Genomic DNA, 13459 nt, shown 5'->3' with positions numbered 1-13459 from the left:
CTATTAAATATACTAAATCTCCCTGTATTTAACTTCTTATTTTTTTTAATTTTTTTTCTGGTCTGGTGTCCAGTTACATAATCATAGATTTTTAAGGGGCTTACAGATTGATTGCAGATTTTTAAGAGGACTGAGATGAAATTGAGGTCTAGAAATCTAATCAAAACTGTTATTATTAATAAAAAAATGTAAATAAAAAATACGGATATCAGTAAGGTACAACCAAAAACGGTTTTATTCTTTCTTTCTTAATAGAAAACCGGTAGTTGCAGACTAAATTATTTGCAGTTGCTGGATAAGGGAGGAGCCACAGTCTCATAGATAAGTCCTCTCCATTATCATAAACTACCTCCGCCCACCCCACTGTGGATCTCTCTCTAGCTCGCTCGCTCACTCTCTCTCTCTCTCTCTCTCTCTCTCTCTTTCCTCTGTTAATTCAGTTCTGGACAGCGCCGGGTACTGATGCTGCTGCTCCTGTAGTCGCATCTATCCTGGGGGCCTCCTCCCACTCATCACACCTCGAGAATCCGCATGTAGAGCCGCTCGGTCTCTGTCGCAGAAAAGTCTCCGCAGTACTGCATCGGAATAAGGGCTCAGTGCAAAAAATCTTCTTCAGCTGTATTCGTGGCTGTGAGTGTGGCGCTTTTCTGCATCAGCGCAAAGGAAGTTCTGTTCAGTCGTGCGGTGGGTGATGCTCTGAGATGCGTCGTGTTTAGAGCACGGTACACTGATTTATTCGCCTAGACGGGAGAATAGAAAACCCAACAGTGACTGAGGCGCATTTGAACTTTGTCTGATATTGATTCGGATTTGCTTGGGAGATCTTGAGAATCAGGATGTTTTGACGGGCGCTCTCCAAACGGGTTACTGAAGATTTCGCCTTCAACAGTAGCGCATCGCCAACAAAAAAAAAAAAACATCCGCTGACAGTTTGGAAGGAGGACAAGCAGCCTCTCTGCACAGGATTTAAAACTACCGTCGCTTCTGCATCTTTCTGAACCTAACGAGGATAGATTTTAACAAAGGGAGAGATGAAAGTTTTTCCGGCAGTATTGTTTCTGTTCACATTTTGGAGTCTGGAGTGGGAGCCTGTGCTTCCCGATTCAATTATTCACATTGGTAAGTTCAGATCTCGGATGCACCACCAGTGACTGTGATTTCTCAGTACACTCGTTTCCACGTTGAGGAGATCTGTGCATTGTCGTGCAGTTCGTTAAGATGTTGCGGTCCAGTTAACGCACATGTATCGAGTTTCGTGTTGAAGCGGGTGCCTTTAAATAAGGTTGCGACTATAATATCGGGTTAGAGAGAGTAAGATCTCCATCTGTCCTCATCAATGCGTCCATCATCTAGTCTATATGGTGGGTGAGAACAGGTGGTTTGACTGGAAGCGGTTCCTCGCAACCGCACTGTATGCGCGCCACGTTATGACATCGTTTAAAAAAACACAAACTTGGATTTGCAGAGATCAAGGTGTTGGTAATACACTTCGTAAAAGGGCTGAGCGAACGCGCACGTGCGCGTGCATGCTTTAATGATGGGTACGAGGATTGGCACTGCGCGCGTTGTCGGATTGGTCTTAAATCAGAGCTGTAAAAGAGAGGGTTCCTCTGAGGGGGCCACTGTGTGGAGGTGGAGGCCGGGTGCTGGGGATTTGGCAGGAGTCAATTTGGCATGGGAGCATCCGCGTGTTTAATTTAATTAAGGTTTGATGCACTAAACAAATATATATATTGTAGCGCATATGTGTCTGGCTAGGTGACGTGTGCATGCCTGAGAGTTTTTTTTAAATAAGTCATGCGTTATGCAGGCATGAATAAAACATCCCCAAATGATCCATTTTCATATGAAATGTTGTACCGGTATGTCGAAGAAGAAGAAAAAAAAAAAAAAAAAAAAAAAAAAAAAAAAAAAAAAAAAAAATATATATATATATATATATATATATATATATATATATATATATATATATGCTATAGAATATAGGCTATATAAACAAAGGTAGTAGGTCGTTTTACAGTAGCAACTGTTGAGTAAAAAGTTTGAATTGGCTTATAATACGTGGAGTGTGTTTATTTACACGTTAGTTTCTTTTGGCATTCTGCCATTTAGTTAATGTCACGCTGTTGTTTTAGTGTTCTTTGGGTTTGTATTAGTAACAGTTGATATAAACTGTTCCATTGTACCACCTGTAACCACTCATAAGAGCTTAAGTAGGTTGATATATTAATCGTTTAATGATATATACTTGCAGTTAAGACATGTAATCCATACACTAAAAGACATACTGTATGGTACGTGTAACTGTATTTTTCTAGTAGCCAAGTTATTAGGCTAAAAAAAACATTTTTACTTAATCTAGCAAACAAGTGGATATTCAAGACATTCTGGATAATTTATCTTATCCCAGAATTGTCTCATATGTTCCTCTACCTTTATGGGGAACAACAAACAGATACAGAATACACCGCATTTCAGAGGCGTTGAGAATAGACCATTTTGCCTGTAATTAGTAATGCCTGCCCTCCTAATCTTTTCTCTGCAATTGCTTGGTGAAAACGTGACGTCATTTGAATCCGAAAACCGCATCGTTTCCTTTCGGAGAGACGACTGATGACGCTTTACTTGATTACAGAGGAGCCTTGTAATGATGTGCACACCAAGAGAAGTATCTCGTGCGCTGCATCGAAATGCTGCAGCTCCTTTAGGAGCTCATTGAGAAAGTCACAGTGATTTATGTGTGTGGAAAGCCCAGGGTGTCAACCAGTATGCGGGTGCACCGCCAAATGCGCCCTTTAGTACCGACCAAGAAGTGTCACGAGACGGCATAGGCGAGCTTTGAAGTTGGGTCCAACATAGAGATTGATGATTAGGTAATTATCACAACATTAGTACAGACGTTTGGTTCGCTTTGGCCACCAGTCCTTGAGGAATTTTGATCAAGGTTCCCATCTCGCCACCTAGTGGCTGCGATACTCTCCCCAAACTTGTACTGCTGCGGATTTCAAACTTTTCCGCCTTGGTAGATCGAGAGAACCATTATTACGTATAGACCTCATAAATATATTATTAAATAAATTGGGTAATATGAAAATTATTGTTTGATTTAATATTTTTGTGAAATAAATGTATAATACATATAATATGAAATATATTATATTATTATTAGATTATAAAAGAAATATAATCATGTATATATTTACCTCACAAAAAACTATTTTGAGATCAAACAATAATTGGCAGACCCCCTACGGCACCAACTGTGGACCCCCTGTTGTAGACCCCTGCTCTTTGCACATCTAAGAATGATTTTTGAAGGATATTTGCATTCTTCATCTTGTGTTTCATGCCATATAATGATGCCTTCAAAGATATGCCATGTAATATTAATTCTTTTCCTCAGATGCACATTTTCAGACATCTAATTGGTTGGGAGCTCATGATATAAATCTTGCAATATTATTTTATTCGAATGAAGTCTACTCACCACCATCTAGTTTCACAATAGATGCAGAGTGTGGACTAGATTTTGTCTGCGACAGTTTTAATGGTGTGGATCGCCCTCATTCTCAGGAAGATTTGACAAATTGAGAGCATGTCTGGGGCTCTTAGGGGATATCACAACACTCTTCACTGACAGTATGTGTTTTCGGTCTGGCTGAAGCTTCTTTGTTATGTAGGTTGCGTGTATGACATTTATTGCGCAACTGAAGAGAATAGATGGAGGGGGGAACAATATCAAAGCTGGTCAGGGAATCAAATCATTATCCCTTTTCACTGCACAGTCATGGTTAGTTACATGTTAAACTCTAAAGCCAGAGGAAATTGTAGAATATAATCCTGAGTGTTGCATTGCAGGTGGGACAGATGGGTAGTGCCATTTCATTGGTCTATTTCTGAACCAAACTGACGTTGCCCCATCCCAAGAACATGGTGATAATGAAATATGCTAGTTTGCCGACTATCCTTCATAGTGATGCTTAAGCGCGCTCTCTCTCTCTGTCCTTCTTTGTAGTCCTACAATATAAAATAGAGGTAATGAGGAGCGATTCTTGTAATTGCAAGCCATGCATTGAATTGTGTTTGTTTTAATTGGATTGCTGTATTGTGCCTGCTCAGGTATTGTAACAGATAATCAAAAGTTAAAATGCTAGATATAGAAGGCTTCTGTAGATGATTAGGTGATTAATTTAAGGCTGGGGTTATAACTGTGGCATTATCAGAGTAAATCCTTATGTTTCAGTGGAAATGTTCTCAATTAAATGGCATGTTGTGCAACATTCTGAGTAACATTCGGATGTAGTTAGAAGCATAAATTCTGTAATTGGTAAGTTGCCTGATATTGTACACAAGTACAAGAACAAAAATGCACATTTCATTCTCAGTGGACTCAAGAAGTTTTAGTATTTCATGTAAGGGCATGGGTAATTAAGTTGACATGGCCCTACTTCCTTTTTCTTTCGGCTGATGAATGGAGCAATTGTATTGATAGCACAGTGAAGGTGTAACAAAATAAAGGTTGTCCCCTAGGGGTGCCGCTTGCAACATTTGCATTTCTTACTCTGGAATTTGTCCCAGACCCATCAGGGAGCTCTTAATCTTTTATGCTTCTAAATCACTAATCTGTGGTTTATTGAAACCCTGCAAAGATCATTTGGATTTTTTGATGAATTGCTGGGAATGGTATTGGCACTTTTTCAGTTTCCCTCTCATAGTTTTTAACTTCTACTTGTCTGTTATCTCATGTAATGTGTAATGTGCAAGTCAAAAATACAAAATAAATAAAAATAGCATTTACTATCAAAAGTGCTTCTATCAAGTTCAGTAATTCTGATTTATTTTTTAAATGTTTTTGGACAACGTTTATTTTTCTCACTGTAGCTTCATTTATTAAATAATAATAATAAAAAAAATGGTTAAAACAGAAATCAAGCAAAGTTCAGAAATCATTCTTATATGCTAATTTGGTGCTAAAAACAGCATTTATTTGAAATAGAAATATTTTGTAGCATTATACAAGTCTTTACTGTCACTTTTGATCAGTTTAATTTAGGCTAATCTTACTAAATAAAAGTATTAATTCTTAAAAAAAATATCCACTTGCCACTTAGTTTATTCATGTTTTTAAAAACATAATCTTTGCGATGTGTAATGAATTTTATTTACAGTTAGTTTTTTGCTTATCAGTTCTCATAAGATTAGGAAAAGTAACCTGATCTTCAGTGTATTTTTACGATTAGAGCACTGAGTTAAGTTTCTCAAGCCCCAAACAGAACATGAGGGCTGATGGGGAGTTATTATTATATTAGCAGAACACATGAGGTAAAGTTTGCTTCAATGCGTCTGTCTTTGTGTGCTCTCGTTTGTTTCAATCTTCCACATTACTTTGAAGTTACGGGAGGATCTATCTGCTGTCATGAAATTTTGAGAACGTGAGGGACATGTTTTTCCTCTTTTGTCTCATTGAATTCATGACACCAAGACGTTGAGTGATTTCCTGTGTGTTTAGCACAGAGACTCCCAGTCAATTGCAATGTGGCGCTACGCTGAACACGTCAATCAAGCCTTGCTACGGGCGTTATGGTTTGTTACAGCGTTGCAATTATAATACATGCGCTTGAAAAGAGTGTTTCGCCTCGCTAACCGCTTCTTGATCGTCCATAATATCCTCATGCAAATGCGAGGCTTGTATTGTAATAATGTCAGCTGAACACAAAAACAACACAAAAGTATGGGTGGCTCCTGACTAACAAATACTGTTACTCTAAGAAAGACGTTTCATCTGTTGTAAGATTTATAAAACTCATCAAATCGGTGCAGATGAAGTGAGACATCAGTCTTTCTGTAAACAAGCTTACTGTAATACCGTGTAGCCACCTTTCAAGCACCGCTCTAAAGGGAGCGAGTCCCCTTTGAGAACTCGTCTCTCTGATCATTGCTCGCTCTTGCACAGGGAGCCTTGGGCTTCCTCCTTTGACTTTCCGCTCTCTCTGTAGCTTTCTGTTTCTCTCTTTCTTCCCACCTGCTTGCACGGTCCCCTTCAATAGCTTTCTGCTCTAATATTCTTCGAAAGCACACAAGTTTTGGGGTCGCATTTATTTTGCAGACAGTTCCCTGTAGGGGGCAGTAGCGAGGCTGGATGTGTGAAATACAATGCTGTCATGTGCTTGTTCACTGTCATTTCGCAGCTAGCTGTTTGCTAAAGTAGAAAACTATTCATTTGTACTGCAGAGAATATATTTTTATTTTCTCACACATTTGATTTTATTGCTTTCACCATCCCTTTCTCGCACGAGCTCCCTGATTAAAATGGTGCACTCTCCTCATGCCTCTATAAAAAGCTGTCTTCTCATTTGCATCGAATGGTTTTTGGCCTTTTCCTCTGTGTTAGAAACCTGTTTTTGCCTCCCTGTAAACAAAAAAATTTCATATCATATTTATGTGATATGAAAACTTGTCTGAGTGGAATGAAGTCTTAACTGCGAGATATAAATTCCCAGTTATGAGAAATAAAGTTGTAATTATAGGAAATTATCATAAATGTGAGATATAAAAATGCAAATGTGAGGCATAAGTCTCAACTGTGAGATATCGACTCCTAATTGTTATAAATAAAGGCGCAATTATGAGGAATTGTCACAATTGGGAAATATACAAATTTAATGGTGAGGTATAAAGTCTCATTTGTGAGATACAAATTCCTATAGTCATAATTATTACAAATGGTCACAATTATTTGAGATATAAAAATGTAATTCTGAGATTTAAATTCTTGAGGTGTCAAGGCTCAGTTGTGAGGCAAATTTCAAATTATTTCAAAATGGTCTTAATTATGATAAATGGTTATCAGAGGTGGAAAGTAACGAATTACATTTACTCGCGTTACTGTAATTGAGTAGCTTTTTTTGTGTACTAATACTTTTTAAAGTAATTTTTTAAATCTGTAATTTTACTTTTACTTAAGTATATTTTGTTTAAAGTATTGTACTTCGCTACATTTTAAAACACATTAATTACTGAGTAAAAAAAATAAATAAATCGCTCCCTGGAAACTACGTCAGTAAATAATGGGCAGGAGGGCAAACTGGCGCTAAAATCACAAGAAAGATGCAGACGGACAAAACAGGCGTTAGTGGTGCAGACACCGCTGAAAACGAAACCCCGTCATATTCTGAAGTTGAACTCGAAGGAAATGAAGTGAACCCCTGGCCATATGTATGCTCTATTATGCAGTGTAAGCTGTACTTGCCTAGGAAGACCAAACTAGCGGCTTATAAAATCTCGACAAGACATCAACCCTTCGCAAGAATGTAGAGGTAAGCTAAATAATTGCATCGTTGCATTGGTGGTTAAAATGAAGCTTTGACATGTTAGCAAGAGGTTTTCCACAAATTAGCCATAAAGACAGTGGTGAGGAGTGTGTTATATATATCGTCTGCGATAATATCATATTTTTTGTTTTAATGATGTGCGCGCGCATTTATATTGCGTTCTTTAACTGTGTGATTCAGTATCCTAAAATGCATTTAGAATGATCACAAAATTGAAGATATAGGGGCAGAAAATTCACATATTTATATAATTTTATATATTAAATCAAAATCACACAAAAGAAGGCCCTCTTTTCCTCCAAAAATCATCATGAATATATACATACATACATATATATATATAACAGTTCAGTAAACAAGTTAATTAAGAGACTTGCGTTTTAGACACAATATTGCCTTTTTTAGCTCTATTTCTACAACAGAAAATAATTCCAAACACAGCCACCAAAGCACAGTTTTGCGTCTCTGAGCAACATTAAAGTGTTTCGTTCCTGAATGAATCAACCGTTTAAATGATTCGGTTCAGTCGCAATGACTCACTTATTAACAGTGACTTGCTGACACATACTGGCCATTTTAATATCACATTTAAAGTATCTTTTGATTTTTTTAAATAATTAATTTCTTATCATTTCAAATGAGTATTCAACATTTTATGTCTTGTATATCAAAACATTATTCATGCATTTGTAACTGCAGGTTAAATGCATTCTTGTCCTGCACTAAACAGTGTAATACATCTAAATGCCACTTCCAATGAATCTTCTGCATTTCCTCTGCATTAAAAGATGAGTTTGTTGATACTGATTTGCCTGGTAACAGCCCAAATGTTTTATTATTCTAAATAACTGATTCCTTTAATTAAAAACAACTAGTTTGAGATTAATAGACCTATCCCAGGGGTGTCAAACTCAGTTCCTGGAGGGCCGTAGCCCTGCAGAGTTTAGTTTTAACCCTGCTCCAGCACACATATCATGTAGTTTTCAAATAAACCTAAATGATTAGATTAGCTGGATCAGGTGTGTTTAATTAGGGTTATATCTAAACTGTGCAGGACTATGGCTCTCCAGGAACTGAGTTTGACACCCTTGGCCTGTCCCATTTTGACTCCCCTCCCACTGTTAAAATGTAAAAAGTAATTTTTACTCTGAGTAAAGTTTAAATGAGCTACTTTTTACTTCTACTTGAGTTGATTTTTAGACTGGTACTTTTACTTGTACTTAAGTAAAATTTCATTAATGTAATGGTACTTTTACTTGAGTAGAATATTTTTGTACTCTTTCCACCTCTGATGGTTATATTTGTGAGATTTATAATTGTGAGGTATGTACTGTAGTAACAATTAAGAGAAATATAGTCCCAATTGTGAGATTTACAGATGTAATTATGAGGTATAAAGTCACAATTATGAGAAATGGTGAGAACTGTGAGATATTGAAATGTAATTAAGCAAGACAGAATGTCTCAGCTGTGAGCTGCAAGAAATACAGTACATTTGCAGTGACCTTTATTTCATTTCTTTGAGTTTATCAGGCTTCCATCGTGTTCTATCACATGGTAGATATAAATATATTTGTACATGTTAAAACAAGTTTTGAATTGTGCTGTTGATACTTATGCAAATGCCTTATTCAATTACTCTGTTCTAAGCATAAGTCTTGTAAATCTTAAAAAGTTAATCTTTAAATCCTCTTTGGAAAAAGCCTGCTCTAAATCGTGTGGATATTGTTGTTTAGTCTCACTAATTCCTCTGATTTTTCCTGACCCTGAAATGAGGCATCTGCCTTTGTTCTTCGCCAAAGTCAATTCCCTACTTATGCCACTGTAGACCCTTGCCTCATTATTTCTGAGACCTCTGCTTAGGGTCAATAAAGGTAACAAAATGACAGCACGCACACTTAATGCCATTTTAATGATTGGAAACAATAGCAGCTCTGAGGTAACTGCATATAGAGTGGGCCGAATAAGACTGAGAGATGCAATTTAGTTATGAGGATGTGATTGTGTCTTTCCCGTATTAAATCAGGTGTGTTTATTCGAAGCAAACAGGAAATGAAAATCGGGATGTAGAGCAACAACAACAGAGAATGGAGTTGTTTAAAAGTGTAGTTGTTTTCTACAGTGATGTCCTGTGTGTTTCTATAGTACCGAAGGCGGTGAAAGCACTGTACATTCATGCTGAGAAAATGGAAGTTAGTGGGATGTTACTTCTAGACACTGCTGCTGGATAATAGGGCTTTGTTCCAATAGGCAAGACTGTATCAGCTTCAAGGCACGGATCCCAGCCAGGGAAGTGCAAGGCTAAAACACTGATCTCAGGCTCTTGCTAGAGATTCTGCATTTTTGTTGCTTTGTAATGTTGCTCTTGGGACAACCTCCATTTCGATTTAATGCACCATGAAAAGAGGATAAACCCTTCCCTTTAGGGTAGGAGAGAGGAGGAAAAGTCGGTGGTGTTGTTTACTTTGAGGCGACCGTGTGGTAACATGATTCATGAGACTCAGACTCGGTCCCAAACCGCATCTGCTTTAATGTTCTTATTGGCAACTTTAAGCTTCCTGTAGCTTGTGTCAAACAGGGTTCCTCATCATCTGCTGGATAAAAGGGTGTATTGGAGGGACGGCTGTTTGTGAGTGCTTAACATGGGATACGATTTAAAACCGTGCTCAAAAGCTGACAACAACCAGTCAGATTCCATTTTGCTTTTTGCCAGAATTTACTGTTTTTGATGACTGCATTACCGATGCAGGAGTGATGAATGATTTGATGATTTGCTCCAAAAGAAGTTTTTTAAGAAAGCAGAAGCATTCAAAATGAGATGTGCTTCATTTTTTTCCCCTTTTCAGCTTCTGCACAGTAAAAGCATTTTTCCACATATGATTTTAAAGTAACACCATACTTATGGTTGCATATTTTATTTGATGATTATAGTGTGAGGCAAGAATGAAGCTTTACACTTCAATGTTGAATCAGGTGACTTATAAAAGGTGGTACAAACAAAACGCATTTCATCTTAAGCTCGCAAAAACAATAACCAGCCCGACTCACTTAGTCATGCAGTGTAGAATAGCCTACTGTGATAATACTACAATATGTGAGCGTTCACACTGTACACTACTGTTCAAAAATGACTGATTACTAATTTAAAATATGGTAACATAACGTAAGATATTATAATTGAAAATAACTGTTTCTATTTTAATATATATTCTCAAATTTACATGTAATTTATTTCTGTGAATATAAATATGAATTTGCAGCAGCCTTAAAAAAAAGTTGACGAAGAAAGATTATTTGAAAAACTGATTCCAAACTATTAAAAAGTAATATATATTTAAATGTGTTGTTTGGGTCAATGTACCAAACTTACACCATCATTTAAGCCAATCTTGCTGGTTTTTATTTAAAAATCTGGTAAAATCAGTAAGATATTACATTTGAAACACACACACACACACACACACATATATATTTATTTGATATATTTTTATATCAATATTTGAATATACTTTAAAATTTACATTTTTTCCTCTCATAATAAATCAGAATTTTTCATTACTCCAGTCTTCAGTGTGACACGATCCTTTAGAAATCATTCTAATATGCTGATTTGGTGATATTTGGTGATGAAAACAATTGTGTTGCTTCATATTTTGTTGGAAACCTATCATTTTTAGGATTCTAATGGATAGAAAAAATGAAAATAAATAAATAAAAGAAAATTGAATAGAAAGTTCAAAATAACAGCTTATATTTCAAACTGATCTGTTTTGAACAATAATAAATATTTTTTGTTTGGGCCAGTGTACCAAACTCACGTCATTATTTGAATAATTATCTTACTGTTTTTGCCACAAAAAAAAAAAAAAAAAACAGAGCCATATTTAACACCACATAAATAGAAATTATTTTCTGGGAACTCAACCTACAGGTTGCTTAGTTATAGTTATCTCTGCATATTGAACTAATAAAAATGAAAAAAGTTAAGCTTTATCTTTAAACAGGCCCTTGCTCTTCTGTAACTTCCTCTGTATTTCTGTCAGCAACTATACAACTGCAATTATTTTTCTGGATCTTTACCTTTAGCAGCTTTCTCACACTTTGACTCTGTGCTTGAGCTCATCTGACTTTCTTTGCTGCTCTTGGTTTGATTACTTCAGAAGCCTTCGCCATTTCCAAATGACCCCCTCAGTAGTCTGGGAGATCTCTTCTACAACCTCTGCTTCCACCCCAGTTTCACAGCTTCAGACAGCCCCTTTGACCTACTCCATCATCCCCTTCTCATCCTCCTGGAGCCTTGAGCGTCACTCTCATTTGCACTGTTTAATGCCGTGTGACCACCCAGTCAGGCCATCAGCGCTTTGGCTGGCTAGTTTTGATCTCGAGTTGATTTCCCACTGGTTTCCTTCATAACTCATTGCATGTTCCTTCATCTCTACGTGCTACTTTAAGTCCTGTGATATTTGATCTATGTGAAAATGTAGTGTCCTTAGATGTTGTACACCTGGCTGGCAACCGACAAACAGTTGTGTTGTGGCTAAGCGCTGATGTGTTTATGTCATTCAGACATGCGACTCATTTCTTGTGAAGCACTTGGATGACGTGGCATCGGCAATGCCATATGGGCAATGAAGCGTAATGACCTAAATACATTTGAAACATTCATTTGTGTCCATATTGAATATTTTAGCTTTTCAGACATTTCACAACATCACACTTTTTCACTCATGCTAAAAATGTCTCCAAGTAACGGTGCTGGTAAAAAGGAAAAATACAACGTCCCTACAGAGTTCAGGTCTATAAACCGTTTTTTCCCCATCGTTTTATAGGCTGATAATTGGCTTGCGCCACAAAACCGGTGCTATTAAGGGCAATTTGAGAGCTGGGTGGACCAATCTAATTGAAGAGGAAGTGTTCGGACAGAGTGGCCTAAAATGGGCAGAGTGATGCATTGTGTGTCTCTTGGAGCTAAATTAGCTGTGTTTTGTGCATTGTTTGATCTGCTTGCAGTGCCCTGTCAGTCTGTCACACAGCCAGTCCGCTGTGAAATTTGCCACCATGTTGAGCCACCTTATACTCCACTCTCATTTAGAGAGTTTCCCCATTCTGCTCACATTCATGTCATCTAACAGGGAAATTGCTTTTCTTGTTATCGGATATCGCTGTTCACATGAAGCTCGGCATAGGCGCTCATGCTTAAAGAAATAAGCATTTAGACAAAATCCAGTGTGTTTATCATAACGAGCTTTGAGAGTACACTGGGAATATTATTAGAACTGTATGTTACAATTATAGCGGCCAGAGGCAAGCGATGGAATGTTTTGTGTTATCATTGTACAGCGTATATGGTTTTTGGGCTTCATTTGAGATTATAGCATTCTTTCATGAATCTCCATCACTACATCACATATTATGGATACGCATACAAATGATTATGTAAAAGCGGTTCATTAAATATTTTCAAAGCTATTCTCTTGCTAGGACTCATGCTGTTTATACCTGGGGGTCAAGGTTTCGCTGGTTAGCATGGACTCATTAGCTCCCGCTTCTGTAACTATACCATCTGTTTCGAAAAATCTTTCTCCATTTACAGTCATTCAAAGGCAACAGAGTATTCTGATAGAAATAACTTACATATATATATCATTAATATTTCATTATAGTGTAGTAAATGTTTTGTTTTATTTAGGCAAAGTGGTTATATAGATGTTTTTACATCACAGATAGTCATTAATGAAGGTTTTGGGACTGTAATCATTTTCCTGCAGCTCTATATTAATTATTCACATGGCATTTGTGGCTCAGGTGATTGCTATTTCTGTTCTGTCCCATGATTAAAGATGACAAATTTTTCTGAATGCATCTTTCTGAGAGGTCTTGCACCATTCAAGAAAGTGTCACTGTGAATAAAAGGGGATACTAACAGATAGCGTTCTCCAGATTATATCAATCTCCTTGTTTCCTATCAACAGTAATATACATTTTGAAAAAATAAATCTTAAATATTGGCTCGAACAACTGTTGCACATCGATGGCCTGCAGGGGGATGTGGGCGTAATGTAATTTCCATATGGAATCGCAAGGGGACAATAACAACAGATTGGAGACTGTCGCTGTTAGCGGTTGTT

The 13459-nt window shown here is 37.1% G+C and overlaps 1 protein-coding gene across 4 annotated transcripts in view; it reads left to right on the top strand.

The window, feature by feature from the left end:
• Positions 1-366: 366 nt before the first annotated feature.
• The window catches only part of grid2 (glutamate receptor, ionotropic, delta 2), a 443770-nt gene continuing 430677 nt past the window's right edge, over positions 367-13459 (top strand). For 2 of the 4 annotated variants that reach the window (XR_009422772.1, XR_009422773.1), the window contains exon 1: positions 369-1119. Coding sequence is in view for 2 of the 4 variants with exons in the window: in XM_059503541.1 (XP_059359524.1) it covers positions 1032-1119 (88 nt within the window). In the remaining 2 variants the exon portion in view is untranslated. Of the gene's footprint in view, positions 1120-13459 lie in introns of all 4 variants that reach the window. The other 2 variants (XM_059503541.1, XM_059503539.1) reach the window with 2 other exon arrangements.

The sequence above is a fragment of the Carassius carassius genome, chromosome 21 (assembly GCF_963082965.1).
Source record: "Carassius carassius chromosome 21, fCarCar2.1, whole genome shotgun sequence".
Taxonomy (NCBI): Eukaryota; Metazoa; Chordata; class Actinopteri; order Cypriniformes; family Cyprinidae; genus Carassius; species Carassius carassius.
Note: the sequence above shows the minus strand (reverse complement) of the source record. Positions and strands in the feature narration are given on the sequence as shown.